The sequence below is a fragment of the Eptatretus burgeri genome, chromosome 2 (genome assembly GCF_056783735.1).
Source record: "Eptatretus burgeri isolate ZD-2024b chromosome 2, Ebu_testis_v1, whole genome shotgun sequence".
NCBI lineage: Eukaryota > Metazoa > Chordata > Myxini > Myxiniformes > Myxinidae > Eptatretus > Eptatretus burgeri.
In genome coordinates, this window is record NC_140962.1 from 35,112,060 (window position 1) to 35,131,887 (window position 19,828).

At 43.4% G+C, this 19,828-nt stretch overlaps 1 protein-coding gene across 1 annotated transcript; it reads left to right on the forward strand.

Annotated features, from left to right (window-relative positions):
• Positions 1 to 2,983: 2,983 nt before the first annotated feature.
• LOC147031789 (uncharacterized) lies at positions 2,984 to 18,717 on the forward strand. Its single transcript, XM_085867600.1, has 6 exons — positions 2,984 to 3,391; positions 3,799 to 3,924; positions 6,613 to 6,776; positions 10,813 to 12,838; positions 13,242 to 13,311; positions 14,015 to 18,717. Exons 2-6 carry the CDS (start codon positions 3,859 to 3,861, stop codon positions 14,158 to 14,160), a joined length of 2,472 nt encoding a protein of 823 aa, XP_085723726.1. The 5' UTR covers positions 2,984 to 3,391; positions 3,799 to 3,858; the 3' UTR covers positions 14,161 to 18,717.
• The last annotated feature ends 1,111 nt before the right edge of the window (positions 18,718 to 19,828 follow it).

The window sequence follows — 19,828 nt, forward strand, 5'->3', positions numbered from 1 at the left end:
CGAAGGACCCAAAGTCACGTGGTCAAATTATTGGCATTCACGGTCGATTGGCGACCCGCCGCATCACGGAGTTATTCTCTGCAACACCTGCGATTCCGGAGAGTCTGGTGGGAACTCAAGGAAGCTTTCCCCCTCCCCACCCGCCTCGTGGCCTTATCGCCCCCGACCCCAGCTTCACAACAATATAAACATCACACACACACACACACACACACACACACACACACACACACACACACACACACACACACACACACACACACACACACACACACACATATTATATATAAAAACACCACACACATGTATTATAACTCGAGGGGGAGCACTCGGAAGAGTGCAAATCCTCCGCCGCCAATACTGCTGGGTCACTTAAGTGAACCTGATATCCTATTCATTGTAGGTCAAAATGGATCAGACTCTACTGAACCACGATTGAATAAACCAAACGAGATCGACGCGCATGAAGAAATGCCAAAAAAATAAAATCGAAATTTTTTGAAAAAAAAGTTGCAAAATTTGGTTTTTTTTCCTCGAACAAATTATTTGGGGGGGGGGCGCTGGAAATAACTTAAAACATGTAGAAATGCAAAAAAAATAAAAAATTCAAATATTGCTCAAATAAAATCAAAATTTTTTTGAAAAAAAGTTGCAAAATTTGTTTTTTTTTCTCGAACAAATTTATTTATTTTTGGTTGGAAATCACTTCAAACATGTAGAAATGCAAAAAAAAATTCAAATATTTTTTCAAAATGGCCGTCATAGCGGCCATATTGGACTTTGGACCAAGTCCAAAATCTAATGGCATGATCCTTGGACCTTACCTAATCCCCCCCCCCCCACCAAGTTTCGTCAAAATCCGTCCAGGAGTTTTTCCGTCATACTGTTCACAAACAAACAAATAGACAGGGGTGAAAACAGTAACCTCCGTCCAACTTCGATGGCAGAGGTTAAAAATACCACACACACATCCTCACAAATACATACAAACACACACATGTAACAACCCCATCCACACACAAAAACGTAACACGCCCACCCCTCCACAGACACAGACACACACACAGACACACACACACACACACACACACACACACACACACACACACACACACACACACACACGTAACAACCCCATCCACACACACACAAACGTATAAACACCTCCCACCCCCCAGCCACCCCCCCTGCCACACATCCACATATATGATGTACTAGAACATAAAAACTTTTCAAAGCAATTTTATTTGAAGTTATAACCAATTTCCTAATTTCCCAACTGCCCGGATCATCAGCTGGGCACCATTTTTCATCGAGGTTTCGGTCCTTTTAGCCCAGAACCCTTCAAACGATGGATCCACAACCCTGGTCGCAGATCCACAACAGTAGATGACACATCAATGGACCCACAACCTCAAAATTGTGTCCAGATAATCAGTCAACACAGCAACAGAATATTCTTATTCAAACTTATTTAATTATTACTTTATTTAAAGTATCACGACATTTGACGAACTTTAATCTCATGAATCTCAGATCTGTGGAAGGGAGAGGGATGGGGTGGGGAACACACGGTAAACAAGATGGACAAGATGGATACCACAGGGACTTTCAGGAAGGAAAGGGAATTTGAAGGAGGTGGGTTTTGCGTGGATTCGCGGGGGAAGAAAAGATCTTGGTTTTTGATGGGAGAAGATAAGAGATGATCGTGAACAGCTGTTTTGAAGACCTGGAGGGAAGAGTGGGATTGAAGAGAGGGTGGGAGTTTGTTCCAAAGCAAAGTTCAACTGTGGAGTTTAAATTTTATAATTCGGCTTTGTTAAGGAGATTCTCGAGGTTATTGCAAGTGCGGAAATGAAATAAAGCCACGAAGGTTGGCGGCTCCGGATGTTTTTCAGCATTGCAATGTACCCAGCGATTCGAAGGTTTGATGATCAGGCATTCAATACGAGTGAAGAAAAACAAAACAAAAGCTTTATCGTAAAGAAATCGTCGAGGCCTGTTCCAGGTCAGGGCATGGTTGAGCAGGCCCCAAAAAATGGCAGATTGAGACCCCAGCGAGGTGACCAAGGATGCGCCTTGAGACCCCATCAAGAGCAAGGTGGCCAAAGATGCTCCTGATAAAGGATGTAATTAAGACCGTTAATTATCTTCAAAAGGAGTGTTTTAATTTACCCAAACACTCAATTTTCACTCGGACACTTCCTTGGAGTTCCCTTGGGATGCAAAGAGTGGGGTAACGAGGTGTCATGGTTTTGGAGTGTTGGAGGACGGACACACACACACACACACACACACACACACACACACACACACACACACACACGACATACACACCACACACACGACATACACACATACACTCCACACACACACACACACACACACACACACACACACACACACACACACACACACACATACACACACACACACACAGACACACACCACACACACACCACATACATACACACACACACACACACACCACATACACACACACATACACACACACACCACATACACACACACATACACACACACACACCACACACACACGATTATTATTGGAGATCACTCGATGTAATGTAAACGTACACAAGAAAGCCGGCGGGCATTTTGAATAAAATAAATAAACAAATAAGAAGAACGTCCTCCTCCAATTTAACAAAACAATCAACTGGAGATTCCAAGTATCACCAGGACGGTGGTTTACAAGGCTGTTACACGGACACGGCCATCAAGGTTCCTTCATGTAATTTATCTTCTCCGACATCTCAACCACCACAACTCGAACCAGACATCGACGAACCTCAAAGATGGCGCCGCGAGCCGGTCACGTGGTCTCCGTGATTGATGGACCCACAATGCATCACTCGTTCATCGGTTCAAACGAATTACTTTCCGGGTTAATTAACAGAGTTTCACGGAACACACTGAGAATATAAATTAAACAAAAATAAACATTTTACAACATCACGTGATGTCCTTATGTACAAGTACAATAACATCCGGTTCAATCGAAGGTCATCGCGATCATTTCAGGCATTTTCAAGGATTCAACAACAGAGAAGGATTTTAACTGTTTATTACAGAACAAAACAAAACAACCAGATCACAACTTGGGGAGAACAACGTGTCCAAGGGATCAGGACTCAACGTCCCTCGCTTTGGCCCCGCCCACATGTGACATCACATCCTGTGACGTTTCTCCATGTATTGTACAATCATTATACATTGTATTATAACACAGTTAGAATACCCTGGAACACGTGAGGAAGTTAATCACCGAGTTCACCATGCCACAATCATTGTGAAAATGCCGTTTTATCCAAACACGGTTATCTGAGGGAAACTGATCCTGAAAGGGGATTCTTCATTGTGACGTTGAGTGAGTGTGACGTGTGACGTGTGAGTGTTATTTAGGGTTTTGTTTAAAATGAGAAAATGTGCGGATTTCATTTATCACTCATTTTGGAACTCAAACGGTGTCATGTTCATATCTGATGTCATGGAAGAAAAAAATTAATCTGTCGATGACGTCACAGCCGACATTTTGTACCATCCGGAATCTCCACATTAAGCATGACGTCACCGGTCATAGTCCGTCCATAAGTTTTTGTGATATCGTGCCATACATCATATTGACCCCATCTCTCAATGGTGAAGAATCAGTGAAAAATTAAAATAAACAATCCAATCTGTATCCAGATCTGGTTCAATTCGAACTCGGCACACACCGAACCATTGTGACGTCACAGTGGGTGTTCATCGTCACAATGACAATTCCATCAACAGGAAATACGTAAGGAAGAGACGTCGTTGAAGCGTCAGTTGGAGGATCGACGTGGAGCAGAGATGTTGTCCTTCATCGTGATCTTCGTGTTGTTCGTCCTTGGTGGAACTTGGCGATCTCCACGGCAGGTAAGAGGGGATTGTAAGAGATCACGGACTCGGGAAGGTTCACAACAACAAAGGAGTTTGTTTATCAGTTGTTCATCAAGTAGTTGTTTGTGGTTTGATGTTAAAGCGAACAGGTGTTGTATTGAGAGTTTGTAATACAGCGAGTTGTCCGTGTCCGCACGGGATTCCACACGGGATACCGATGGAGAAGGGAAAATACAAATGGCGTCTTCTCTCACCGAGTGGGTAAGTTTGGAGAAACAATTTACATCGATTACCACACGTGATGGAAGTTGTGTTCAGGGTGACAATGGGAGTTGTAATGGTGGTGGAGGGGTTGTTGATGGTGATATTTTTTGTTGTGATGGAAACGGCTGTGATAGTGGTGGTGGTAGAAACGGCTGTGATAGTGGTGGTGGGAGTGGTGGTGGTGGTAGTGGTGGTGGGAGTGGTGGTGGTGGTAGTGGTGGTGGGAGTGGTGGTGGTGGAAAATAAAAATTTATTTCTTCTTTCGTAAATTTCCTTAATTGTTAAATTAAAACTATTTTGCACTTTCCTGGATTTTGAGAAAAACTCTAAACATTTTATTAATATATTTGAGAACCTGCAATCATGACGGAGCGTGGTCACAGTGCATGATGACGTCACAGTAGAACAATGAAGAATAAATCGTTAAATTGCCAGTTCCCCAGTTTGATGCTTGGCGCGCGCCAGCGACCAGAGATGACGTGGGTTATCATCATGGTCTTGCTGGTCCTCGGTAGTGGAATCTACAGATCACCCGGCACGTTAGTGAGGATTGAAAGAGACCCTCGTGAAAGGTTCACACAAAATGGCACACGTTGGTACTGTTCCCAAGTTGGGTGAATCGGATGTTTTGTGGTTTTACAGGGAAGCTGTTTGTGACATTTTTATTTTGACTGACCTAAGTTTGATACCACTGTAATCTGATCCGACTCTAAAAACTGCCATCCTTGTATACCACAGCCAGGATAGTGCCTCATAATGAGACAGCCGGCTTAATGTCCCATCCTTTCAGAGACCAAATTAAGTTGCCTGTCTTTTCCAATGGCAATGGTATATAATTCGTCCAAAGGCAATTTGCTTCCAGATTTTTTGTGGAAATCTAAGATTCCTGGAGTAGCTTTGAAAAAGGAGTAGGACGGTGTGTGTTGGTGCACAGGTTGAATCCCATATTTAATCTTCCTTCTCGGTCCTTTAAATGGTTGCGATCCCTCATTGCCGTGAGGATGTTTATGTTTCGGGTTCACTTCATGGTCGTGTCGATGGAGGAATCTTCACGGTCCTTTACTCGTTGGTGGACGTTAAAGATCCCACGGTGTCTCTCACAAAGAGGAGGCGAGTTATCTCCAGCATTTTGAACAAATCACAAATTTCTTCCCAAACCCTCCAGAAAAACTGTTTGGCAAATCATTCTCACGAGACCGATATACCCAGTGTGGGTTCAACAAAACCTTCATCCTGCAGAGGATGATGATGATGATGATGATGATGATGATGATGATGATGATGATGATGATGATGATGAAATGCACCTTGAAAAGTTGGGTCTAACCCCTTGTGTTAAACAAATGATAAATTCTCATACAATCAATGACCCATTGTGTTTGGAATCAAAACAAATTTCATGAACATCTTGTTCTTTGTGACGAGATTTTGGATTTTGTAAAATAATTGTAAAAATATTGTTTAGTTTCATTACCTCCACCAGAGAAGGTAAAGGAGGTGATTTTTTTCACCCTTCTCTGTCTCTTTGTTTGTCTGCCTGTCTGTTTGTGTGCAGGATATCTCAAAAAGTTGTGGACGGGTTCGGTGTGTGACAAGGACGAACTGATTAGATTTTGGTGAAGATCCGGATCCGGATCCAACTCCTAGAACTTTTAAGTGATTCTTCACCGTTGAGAGATAGGGCCCAACAACCTTCACCAAACAACCAAACATATAGCACGATATCTCAAAAAGTTGTGGACGGATTGTGGACGAAATTTTTACCATTGGTGTAACTACTCATGTAGAATGTTTTAATGATAATTATGATGTCATAAGTCATGTGATGTGGCAGCCATATTGGAAAAACTGAAAAACTTGAGACCTCTGTATCTCTGAAACCGCATGAAGGAAAAAATTGAAACCACATCACAAGCACACCTCATGGGGAATGAGTTTGATTTTTTTTATGAGGTCGTTGGTGCCCTCGTTATGATGTCATAATTGCAAATTCAGAATGCCGCATCCGATCAGTATGAACATTTTTGAGGGTCGTCGAGTCCACAGAAAAAATTATTACATCATCGGTCACGTGATTTGGCAGCCATGTTGTTTAAGAAAACAATCACCTTCAAAAATCTTCTTCTCTGAAGTGGCTGAACAAGTCGAGGTGCTACTTTACACGTATGACCACCTGTCCATGAGGAACAAAAGGTTCACACATGTGATGTCATTGGTCACATTGTTGGCAGCCATATTTTCCCAAAAACTTATGTTTTTTAAAATACACCACTGAAAAGAAGTCCTGGTGAGGGTCTGCAATCTCCGATTGCCCTTTTTTTGTTCAAAAATGTATTTTGGGCCTGATATGTTCTCACGGATCAAGCATTGCGTGGTGGCGGTATGCGTTCTTCCGAGTGCCCTTCTAGTTTCAAATGTAATAAACATTTCTCCTGTCCCTGCCCTTTTCCATGTCCATAGATTTTCCAGCATGACGCTCTGGAGGAAGCAGAGTTCGCTTCCAGAGTTTGCGATGTCCTGATCATTGCAATTGCTATCTTCTTATTTGTGGTGGTAATATCATTCAAACCATCATACTGGATCAACAGGAGGAAGAATAACAGAAATAAAAACCCCGTTGACTGGTAAGGAAGACAAGTGATGGTTTTATTAAAAATATAATTCCTTTCTCCAAGGGGACAAGATAGCTCAGAAATTTAAAACAAATTTACATTTCGTTTTCACAAATAACGAGCAGAGTACTCACCCTTTGGGGGGAGGGGGGAGGGGGTCGAGTTTGTGCATCACTTGCTGAAAAAAGTGTAGTTTATGTTTTACAAGAAGAGTATCGGTGTTTGTGTGGTGTGTCTGAAAGGTTATAGAATAGAGACAGTCGAAACGACAAAGGATCTGAAGCAGTGATCTTCACTATTTTTTTGAGAGGGGCCACTTTCACCAAGTGGACATAAGGTGTGAGAGCCACCATACCACGTGCAAGACAAAGTAATGCAATCCTTCATGTAATCACGTGATATAACAGCCAGGTGAACTCAATAGAAGTCTGCATGTGCAACAAAACAATGTCGGCTTAATTATTAGAAACCAAAAATCGTACTACGAATCCATCTCCTCAAGGTATACAAGCACAAATATGTGTATGTATGTGTTTTGATCAAAATTATACAGATAAGGTTACAACAATAAAATTAAGAACACAATAAGTTATATTTCAAAACGTACTTTGAAAGCTGGATCAGCAGAGGAGTGCCTGATGCTCCATGACCCTCTTCAAACGGTACAGCATTTGTCATCCATCATTGCAATCCTTGTGAGACAGTTCAAATGTTAATTTGTAAATTTGTTCCTCATTTTCTTTATATGTTATTCATTGTGGAAAAGGTTGCTTCACATGTGTCTACATCCATCCATCCATTGGGACCATACTCTGTACAGAGCATTTGTGCTGTGAAAGCAGTTTCCTTGGCTCTTGAGCATAATCCTGGATGGGTCGCCACTCCGACACAGGATACCAGAAAGCTGGCACTCATTTTTCCGACTTCAGAAGGATGACAGGCAGAGTCAACCCACCTGGTATTAATTCAACAGCCAAGTGGGATTTGAACTCAGGATCCCAGGATCCCAAGCCCACCACCCTAACCATGAAGCCAACACCAGGCATACATGTGCATGTACTGACAACAAATTATTCCTGATACCGTAATGGCAGCCCACAGATGCCACACGTACACCTCCCCTCCCTATTCCCTTCTCTCTCCCACGAACCCCCTTCTGTCCACTCCCCCACCGAACCTCTCTTCCCGTCTCCACTTTCTCTCTCTCTCTCTCTCTCTCTCTCACTTTCTCTCTCTCTCTCTCTCTCTCTCTCTCTCTCTCTCTCTCTCTCTCTCTCTCTCTCTCTCTCTCTCTCTCTCTCTCTCTCTCTCTCTCTCTCTCTCTCTCTCTCTCTCTCTCCCTCTCTTCCTCTCTCTCCCTCACTCCATACACACACACACACACACACACACACACACACACACACACACACACACACACACACACACACACACACACTCATGCTTCTTCCAATGTGTTACTCCGGAGTTGGAGACATTCATTAGGGAATAAGGGACCAGATGAGTAATTATCTATCTATAATTCCAGTAGTGTGTGTGTGTGTGTGTGTGTGTGTGTGTGTGTGTGTGTGTGTGTGTGTGTGTGTGTTTGTGTGTGTGTGTCACCGTCGTTTCTTGACAACCGCCAGTCTGATCTGATTGAAACTTGCCAGGAATATTGCCGGGGCCCCGCAGATGTGCATTTTCGAGGTTTGATGTTAATCGGACAAGCAGTTCCCATGTTACGGACATTTATCTGTCGACCAATGACAAGACACGGTGCTATGACATCACAAATGACATCACAATTAATGTTTTTTTTTTGTTTTTTTTACACGATTGACGGTCCAATCTGATTGAAACTTGCCAGGAATATTGCTGGGGACCCGCGGATGTGCCTTTTCAAGGTTTGATATTAATTGGATAAGCTGTTTCTAAGTTATGGCAATTTGTGTCGACCAATGACAAGCCACGGTGCTATGACGTCACGAATAACGTCACAATTAATGTTTATTTATTTATTATTATTATTATTTTTTTGTACGATTGACGGTCCGATCTGATTGAAACTTGCCAGGAATATTGCTAGGGACCCGTGGATGTGCCTTTTCGAGGTTTGATATTAATCAGACGAGCGGTTCCCAAGTTACGACCATTTATCTGTCGACCAATAACTGTGAGAGAGGGGTTTGGATGGGAGAGGGAGGATGAGAGTGGGGGCGAGAGAGAGGAGCGAGAGAGGAGGGGGAAGAGGAAGGGCGAGACAAGGTGGGAGAGATGGGGGCAAGAGAGGGGGGTAGAGAGAGGGCGAGAGAGAGGGAGCGAGAGAGGGGGGATGAGAGTGGGGGGCAAGAGAGGGGGAGGCGAGAGAGAGGGGGCAAGAGAGGGCTGCACATACTGGCACTCACCTACGGGCACTCACCTACGGGCACGCACGAGTTTTAATAAATACAAAAGAATTAAAGGAAGTCAGCATGGGTTTACCAAAGATAGTTCCTGTCTGACAAGTCTTTTAGAGTTCGAGGTAGCAGTGTCTGATTGGGTGGATGATGGAAAGGCAGTGGAAAGTATATCTAAACTTTTTAAGAAGGCATTTGATAAGGTTCCACATTGGAGGTTGTTAGCCAAAGTGAGGGCTTGTGGAGTGGCTGGTCAGGTAGCTAATTGGATTACAAACTGGCTTAGTGATAGAAAACAAAGAGTGGCTGTGAGTGAGAGGATGTCTTGCTGGGAAGATGTAAGTCGTGGGGTATCTCAAGGATCAGTAATTGGACCATCATTATTCATTGTTTATATTGACCATTCGGATCGTGGGATGAAGAGTATGCTTTCCAAATTTTCAGATGACACAAAGCTTGGGGGTAAAGTGTAAAGCAGAGGAGGTGCTGATCAGATTCAGGAAAGTATTGATACGTGCATAGATTGAGCAAAAGATTGGCAGATGGAATTTAACCTGAGTAAGTGTAAGATGTTGGGGATGGGGAAGAACATTGAAAATAGAGATTACAGGAAGCAAGGGCTAATTTTGGAGCGTGTCACACAGGAGAAGGGTGTCGGGGTGGTAATAGATACAGGAGGTAAGCAGGCAGCACAGTGCCAGGCAGCTATATGTGGGTAAAGCAAATAGGGTTTTAGGTTGTATTCAGAGGGGGATCATTTATCAGTCAAAACAGGTGGTGTCAACATTGCATCAGAATTTCGTGAGGGCCACAACAAGAACATTGTGTGACGTTTTGGTCACCACAACTTTGGAATGACGTCGCTGTTATAAAAAGGGGTTCAGCACAGGGTTACGAGATGATTCCGGGCCGACCTAGACTCAGCGATGAGGAGCAGCTGAAGGAGACAGGGCATTATACACTAAAAAGGAGGTGGTTTCGAGGAGATATGATCGAGATGTTTCAGATAAGGAAGGGTTTACACATGATAAGTGCAGAAGAATGTTGAGCAGACGAGACAGTGATGGGACCAGGGTTCATTCCTGAGAGTGAAGAAGAGAGGGAAGACGGTAGCAAGGCAGGGGACTTTTACTTCGAGAGTAGTTAATGCGTGGAATGGTATTTCTGGAAAGGAAGTGGCAGCAGAAACAGTAGATACATTTAAATTGGAATTAGATAGGAACGTGGAAGTTATGGAGATGGAAGGGTGTATAGATATTGGCAGGAATTTTAGGTAGCTTCAGCATGGATGGGTGATTGTGTGCATGTGTCCGGAGTGCTGTTGGTGGGCTTCTTGTCAAGGGGTGTTATGTGGTTGATGTTACGTGTTTTTACCCAAACCCAAGCACCCTCCTCTGGATAAAAGAAAGAAAGAAAAAATAAGGATGAAACACAACTCATAAAAAACAAGAACAAGCCAATTAGGTGTTGGTTCAGATCCCAGTCCAGATACGGCCCATCAGTGAGATACAAAACATAAACTGTTCAGCCCGGCGGAGGTACGCGCTCCACTGAGTGCCTGTTCTCCTGATTTAATTCAATGTTTAATACTACAACCTTTGTTCAAAGAGTTTCGGTTAAAGTCTACTGTTATTAACAATGCTGATATGGTTTGTGTTTGTTTCTTGTAGTTTTAAATGTGGCCGGAAACATTTGCTGAACAAAACGGGAAAGAAAGAGCAGCCGTTACTCGAGGAGGCTCAAAAACTGGAAGCAGAGTTAGCTCAACAACAGTTGCAGAAGGAAAAGGAACGAGAAAAGTTGTGGCTGAAGGAGAAAGAGAAATTGCAGGAAAAGGGTGAAAAATTGCACCAAATAGAAGAAGAGTTGAACGAAAGAGAGAGGTCAGTTCAGCTCAGAGAGCAAGCAGTGCAGGAAAAAGATGTGCAACAGAGATACGAGGAAGAGCAATGGGTAAAAGAGAAAGAAAAGCAGAAGGAAAGAGAGGAACAACAGCAGAGGAAAACCAAGGAAGAGGAAATGAGGAAAACAGTTGAGGAGGAGCGGAATAAAAAGCATGATGAAGAGGTAAAGAAAAGAATGGAGGATGAGTGGAGGGAGATCCAAGAGGAAGAGCAGAGAGAACGAGCGGAATTTGTACATTGGAGGGAATCAGTATATCAGGACCATACACGCCGTTGGCTTGAGATTGAAAGAAAAGAGAAAGAGATTCTTAAGAATAAGCACATGGTCGATAAGATGGAGAAAGAGATTTCCAAAAGGGAGGGAATGGTGCGGGAACAGCGGGCACGCTTCGAAAAACGGAAGGTGATGAAAAAACTTGGGTTAAAATATAGAGAGTTTAAAACACACCAACAAGAGGAAGTGATGAGAGAACAAGAAAAGTATGTCGAGAAAATGGAGAGAGTGCTGCACCAACGAGAACAATTGGAGCGTGAGCAGCAAGAGCAATTTTTAGAGACAAAGAAACAAAAAGACAAGGAGTTCTTAGGGAGAGAGAATGAAGCACATCAACTGGAGCAAGAGCTTTGGAAAAGGGGAAACGATGTGTGTACTCGGGAAAAGGAGGTTTCGAAAAGTGAGGCAAAGGAACAGAGGCAAATAGAAGAGCTAAAGCAGAGACGAATAGATGAGGAAAAGCAGAGACGAATAGAAGAGGAAAAGCAGAAACAAAGAGATGAGGAAAAGCAGAAACAAAGAGATGAGGAAAAGCAGAGACGAATAGATGAGGAAAAGCAGAGACGAATAGAAGAGGAAAAGCAGAGACGAATGGAAGAGGAAAAGCAGAAACAAAGAGATGAGGAAAAGCAGAAACAAAGAGATGAGGAAAAGCAGAGACGAATAGAAGAGGAAAAGCAGAGACGAATAGATGAGGAAAAGCAGAAACAAAGAGATGAGGAAAAGCAGAGACGAAGAGATGAGGAAAAGCAGAAACAAAGAGATGAGGAAAAGCAGAGACGAAGAGATGAGGAAAAGCAGAAACAAAGAGATGAGGAAAAGCAGAGACGAATAGAAGAGGAAAAGCAGAAACAAAGAGATGAGGAAAAGCAGAGACGAAGAGATGAGGAAAAGCAGAAACAAAGAGATGAGGAAAAGCAGAGACGAATAGAAGAGGAAAAGCAGAAACAAAGAGATGAGGAAAAGCAGAGACGAAGAGATGAGGAAAAGCAGAAACAAAGAGATGAGGAAAAGCAGAGACGATTAGATGAGGAAAAGCAGAAACAAAGAGATGAGGAAAAGCAGAGACGAATAGAAGAGGAAAAGCAGAGACGATTAGATGAGGAAAAGCAGAGACGAATCGAAGAGGAAAAGCAGAGACTAATTGAAGAGGAAAAGCAGAGAGTAATTGAGAAATTTGATGATGCCAAAGAGGAGGCAAAAGCAAGTGGTGGTGTGCACGAGGAAAACAGTGTCCAAAAACTGTTCAAAAAAAAAGAAAAAGTTTGCTTCAAAAAAGAAATGAAGAAGCAGAGGCAGGCAGCAAAGAAAGGTGTGCAAATTGAATGGAAACCCAGTGGTGTTGGCTTGACACATCATCAACAGAAGTCACGCTGTGAGGAACAGCGGTTACAGACACGTCGCGTTGTAGAGGAGTTCGAGGGTGAACAAAAGCCTCGCCACGATTACAGGCCACAGCAACAGCAGCAGAAGCAGCATGGTGGTGACAGCCCAAACCATATTCAACACCTTCAACAGGTAAGCATTCTTCAGTATTTCGGAGAAGTTGGGGTGAACATACTGGGTACAAATACAGCGAACCCCAAGATGAACACCTGAAGTTGAAATGCATTTTGCACTTCGTATTTTATCGACATCACTGTGAATACTTACATTGATGGAGAAGAATATACTTAATTTTGGCGATAATTGTAATTATATTTTTGGTGGGAAAGGTAACTTATTGGCATGGTCATCCCCACACAGGCTAAATCACAAGAATTTTAACTCCCCTTTAATGGCTGAGATCACCTAATTCACCTTTCCATTGGTTACCTGTTCTGTCAGTGCATTTCTTTCTGTGCCATATCCTGAACAAGTTATCAAAATGATGAACATATCAATGTGAATATTCTTTCATATTTTTATTGTTTTTCCAAAGACTCCTCAGAAGAGACACTCGTTCCCTCCTCCACCACCCTCGTACAGGAAACCATCCTCCCGGTTGGATCGTAAGTTACCAAGAATCTTACCTTACGTAACAAATTATTCCAAACATTGTCTAAATTACATGTTCTTCACCTCCATTGTGTCCCATTGTGTGTGTGCTTCTGAAGTGTTGAGAACAAACTAATATTTTGCTTCACTCGAAGCCAAACAAGCACCAAACAAATCTTACAATTGCTGGAACGCTGGTACGAGTGGTAATGTATCCATAAAGACGTCATTGTAAACACTTGGATGTTCATTAAAATTAATTGTTTGAAAAATAAAATTTTTACAATCCCACTTTCAATCAGCGGCACGTGACTCGAGTTGCCCTCCATGAAGCAGTCCATCATGGTTCACTTCGACATCATCAGATGAGGTTTTGTTATTTTAACTTGTGCAGTTAGTGGGGATTTGTGGGCTCTGTATGAAACATTGGAATGAGAGACCAAATTGCTTAAATTCCCTTGTGAGGTGACACAGTGGGAGTTGGTGACGAAGAAAATGAAGATGTGAAATTGCAGGGAAAAGTGAAATAAAACATGAACTGAAATGTAGAAAATGAGGAAGAGGGAGAAGCACAGAGCGATAGAGAGAGATATCTGATGGAGAGAATATCTGATAGATATTCATTCCAGGATTGTGTTGGAAGGCAGGATAATGATGGAGATAATGATGACAATGCTCTTGAGTGGATTTAACTTCCTTTTATTGATGTGTGTGCAGAGGAAGAAGTCATAATGATACCCGCTGGAGAGGAAGATGCCATGTTTGGCAGCAACGCTCTCATCACTCCACCATGTAAGCGTTCCAGAAACGCAAAAATATACACCAGGCTCTTACAGTTGGCTGATTCCAGCTTTTTCAAGTGAACAGTCTCCAGAACTAAGGTATGATAAACACTCGATGGAATTTATTTCATCACTTGGATCCTTTTTGTGCCCATGTTTGTCAATCTGTCACTCGTTTGTTCAAGAATATCATGATGAGAACTCAATGATCCTGAGTGTAGAGAATTTAATAATTAGAATGAATACCTCAAGCAAAATCGATGATGCGCCATCGCAAATCCCCATGCTTCCCACCAAAAGCAAAGTTAAAATGTGCCCGAAATTGCATGTTTTGGAATTTGACCTTTTGACCGCCCTCAGGAGTGGGGCCAAAATGACACTGCTCTTCTTGCCAAATGATGATCCCAACTACCAAGTTTGGTGAATTTCTGCCCAACCCTTGAGGAGGACAGAGCATGATGGACGGACAGACAGAGCCGATTACAATACTCACACAACTGAATAACTTGGGGGTTGTGTTCATGAAAAAGTTGCTCATTTCTCCGGAAATGTGACAAAAGGCCCTTTCTGGCTTTACATGACATGTGAGAAGATAACTAAGTAAAATAATATAAATAAATAAGTGCTGATTCATGGCTGTTTTAAATGAAATTATTTTCTGCTTAGAAATGGTGAAATCTCATCTTGAACACCCTGTAATTCTTGCCAACTCATAATTAATTCTCAAATTAATTTGATCTCCAAAACATACCGATTAAAATTGATGAGTCGACCGTGTCCACCCTCAAAACACTTGCATTCCCCACTCCCTCGTTTACCTTACTCTCCAAATTTTATGTCTTGTTGTACCTGCCGGATTTAAAAATTATGTCATGAGGTTACAAAATTTAAGTTTCAACAAGGACATCTCAGCCCCCTCTCAGTCTCTCGGTCCTCCATCTTTTGGGTGGTATGAAGAATATATCTGTGTGATATGAAAGCTAAATCTTGAACGTGTTTTCAAACTATCGGGTACACAAGCCAAGTAAATGAGATGGTTGTCATGGCAACATAATTCAGCAAATCTAATCAGGTTGAGTTAATGTCATGAGGAATAGATATCTCCAATATTAAAGCAAAACGTTCAACACTTTTAGAAATATCACGTACTCAAAAGTCCATGGACAGATGTTCGGTCCATCGGATGGACGGAGCTCATTTTAACATCCTGCCCCTCTGAAAAACGAAAATTGACAATTGTTGTCAAGAAACAGTTGAAAATAGGAAAAATAAATTGAGGATAAATGACAAAAAAGATTTTAAGTGTGGGTGATTTAAAGTTAAAATGATTTGTATATCTACGTGACATCCATCCGCCACAACACCATACTTCGTCTTTTATATCCGTACGATGCACTGTGTATACATTGGTCAGACATCCACCCATCCTCTGGTCACGTAATCAATGTGTGGCTCCACATGCAAACAATCAATCAATTTAAGCTTACTGCACACAGAGAGATGAAAGAAAATAAATATCCACCATGTCGGCCAAGCTGATTAATATGTGTTTACCTGATTTGTGTGCTGTTGTGATGATTTATTATGGCTGGAAAATAAAATGTAAATAATTTTTATTAAGGTTTCATTGTTCACCGAACTACAATTCTTATAATTGCAACTTTTCACGTCCTGTTTGTGACATGACGAGGAATTATTACGACAAGCCGTAGCTTCATGCTCCAACGTTCCACTCTTCCCTTCCAGAATGTTCCTTCCACCACCAACCAAGAACCCCACCCACAGGAATTATGAGAAGCAGTAGAAATAACATTTTTGGGGACCAACGGTAAAAACACAATTTGGAAATATAAAAAATTACCCCCGTACGGGAGAAACGGTCATCTCTGCGAGAAAATATATAGCCTCCTGAAGGTAGGGCAGTTTTTGCAAACTTTGAAGTCACGTGACACGAAAACGAAAGCGAATATCAAAAATCCGGCCTGACAAAATTTAGATATTGTCGCATAGATTTATATGCCACAATAAAATTCAAGATTGCTTGAAAAATGTAGGAGGAGATCGATTTTGAAAATCGTCATTTTCGCATATTTTGCCAACTTTGAAGTCACGTGACACGAAAACGAAAGCGAATATCGACAATCCGGCCCGATCAAATTAAGACATTGTCGCATAGATTCATAAGCCACAATCAAATTCAAGATCGCTTGAGAAATGTAGGAGGAGATAGATTTTGAAAATCATCATTTTCACATTTTTGCCAACTTTGAAGTCACATGACACGAAAACGAAAGTGAATATCGAAAATCCGGCCCGATGAAAATTTAGATATTGTCGCATAGATTTATATGCCACAATAAAATTCAAGATTGCTTGAAAAATGTTGGAGGAGATAGATTTTGAAAATCATCATTTTCACATTTTTTGCCAACTTTGAAGTCACATGACACGAAAACGAAAGTGAATATCGAAAATCCGGCCCGATGAAAATTTAGATATTGTCCCATAGATTCATATGCCACAATCAAATTCAAGATCGCTTGAGAAATGGCAGAGGAGATAGAATTTGAAAATCGTCATTTTCGCAACGGACGGACGGACGGACGGACGGATCGAAGGACATCTACACCCATATTTTAGGTCATGCTCGAAGAGATGACCTCAAAAGGCAGAAAGAGAAAACCCATGAAGGGGAATGGCAAATTTCTTCACATGATATGCAGTTACTTCATTCACATGACAAGAAGGAACAAAACTGGCATTTGCAAAATTTACCTTTCTCCCTCATCAACATTTTAAATATTTTGTTGATGGATCATTCCAGCTTGGACAATTTGCCATTTTGTATCATCATATGAATCTTATCGAAATCGATTTTAGAATAACGGGGACATTTAACAGTCCTGAGACTTTTGTTGGCAAAGATGTTTTTCCCCTGACACGAGTCATCAAACAGGGCTGACAGGGTGGCCGAGAGGTACCCACACTCGCATCGAAGCTGTCGAACATGGGTTTGAATGTCGGTCCACCTCTAAAATGTCATTCTGGTGTTTAACAGACTGGGTAAATCATCAATGTGTGAGTCGTTCATTTGATGGATGTGAAGGGCGTCTAGTCTTCCGACATAAGTTGATGGAAGTTAAATATTCCCAAGGTGTTCTTCACTGAGAGTGGGCGAGCCTGAACAAATTAAAAATTCCTGCCCAAACTACTGCTCAGAAGGCAATGGCAAACCACCCAGTATTGTTGTGGGCCGGGGTTCGGTGGCGATAAACGACCACGAGGTGGAGCAGTAGAGTCGTTTCCACCGAACACCTGGAATTTAGGTCGTGACTCTCGGATAAGTCCGAAAGGTCACGGGTCCCTTTGCGGACCGTGGTCGCCAATATTTCGACGGCGTGGGGTCGAGTTAATTGCCAAATTTCATTTTACCTAAGTCCCCACATCGTCCAAGTACCAAGAAAAACTACACCCTCGACGGGCTCTGTCGAACCGGGTCACTCTCGCGACCTTGGTCCAGTATAACCGAGTGGAATTACCAGAGTCCGTCGGACTCAAATGAACAATTACCGGCCCAAACGGCCTTTCTACTTCTCGATACGCACCATGCTCGGCTAATGAAAGAAAGCACAGAAAACGAGCTGGTACATTTAAAAGGGGTTTATTTATATGGGAGGGGGGACACAGAGAGCAGAGTTAAACCGACTAAAAGCAATGCAGGTATTCTAACAATTCTATTCTTAAACAATTCTACTTAACGGACTGGCGCCACACACACACACACACACACACACACACACACACACACACACACACACACACACACACACACACACACACACACACACACACACACACACACACACACACACACACACACACACACACACACACACACACACACACACACACACACACTCACAAGAACTGGGCCGGCCGGCCTTTATTGAGGCCTCCGGCTCGGAAAGAAAAGCGAGCCGAAGGCCAGGGTCTTGCTTGCACCTGTCCGCCACGTGCGGTGTACGACGATCTGGTCATGTGGCGGGACTCGAACCCACAGCTTTCAAGCAGCGCCAAGCACCAGGGACCGCGCTCTCCAACTGGCCACGCACCAATGAACCAAGACCAAGGAGAAGATCAGAGACGACGATGACCCAGGACCAGACGAACCAGCCAGCACCAAGACCCGCGACCCCCAAGACGACCAACCTCCCCAGCCTGGCGTTCCTTTATATCTTTCTTGTCCGAGGTGAGAAAATCGCCATCTGAGGTGGTCTCCACCCTCATTGGCCGGGGTGTCGTGGGTAAGTCGCCCTCTGTGGCCATTTCAACTCTCATTGGCCGCATTGTCGTTGGAAAGTCGCTCTCTGTGCGTGATTGGACAAGGGGTGGAGTCGGAGCTGAGGCGATGAAAATGTCCGCCCACGTACGTGGTCGAACGCACCTGGGCAATGGCGTCGGTGTGCGAAGTGAAGTGAAGGAGATTTGTTGTCAAAGAAACTTCGCAGTGCACACATGTAATTCCCATTAGACACAGGTAGGGGACCCGAACTATAAACACATACTTATCGAGATAACTAAACTTGGGGACTGCTGTGGTGGTGGCGGTCGTATGGCAGCTTCGCTGCCAGGGTAGCTATCATTTCTTGAAGCACGACTGTGTCGCTGATGCAGTGCCCCTCTTCAAGTACACACACTGGAACTGGTGCTCATTTCGCCAACCTCGGAAGGATGACAGGCTGAGTCAACCCCTCTTCTTCTTCTTCTTTCGGCTGCTCCCGTAAGGGGTCGCCGCAGCGGATCATCTGTATGATCCGCATAGTGATTTGGCACATGTTTTACGCCGGATGCCCTTCCTGATGCAACCCTAGTCGCCTCTTACGACACAGGGATATGGTACACCTATTTTAACCGGGGTATACACCGGCCCAGTACACTGGTACTCATTTCGCCGACCTCGGAAGGATGACAGGCTGAGTCAACCCCCTGGTGTATTAATTCAGTGGACCAACGGGGCTTGAACTCAGGACCTTTTGGATCCTAAGCCGCTGCCCTAACCACTGCGCCAACACCAGGCTAGGCTGAGTCAACCCCCTGGTGTACTAATTAATCGGCCGACGGGGCTTGAACACAGGACCCGATGATCCCAAGCCACCACCCGAACCACTGAGCCAACACCAGGCTGCTGGGGACTGCTGTCTGTCTGTGTGCACAAGGCTTCCAAATCCGTAACAGTACAACACTTGCTCAGGAAGTTGCTTTGCGGCACGGAAGCTCAGAATAACGAGTATGGGACATGACATTTCAAATAAAAGTAACAACTGAATGGGGAAAGAGAAAAAAAAATTGAAACGGAATTAAAGCTGTTTAAAAAGGAGAGAGTAGAGACATATGGGGCAGAGACAGGGAAGTAGGGGAGAGACAGTGGAGTGGGGGAGAGATGAGCGATAGAGGAGGGGGGAGGGAATGGAGGGGAGGGGGAGGCAGAGGAGGGGAAAGAAGGAGTTGTGGAGTGAGAGAAAGGGGTAGGGAGACAGGGGAGAGAGGGAGAGAGAGGAGGGGAAATAGGGGAGGGAAAGAGAGGGGAGGCAGCGAGAGAGGAGGAGGATAGGTAGGATTGGGGGGGAAGTGGGCGGGGGGGGGGGCGTTGAGGAAGAATGTTTGCCGTACCACGTAAGACAAATTTCGATGTATTCTTGGTGTTTGTCCAAATCATGAATCCATGATCCAGTTGTCTTTCAATATAATT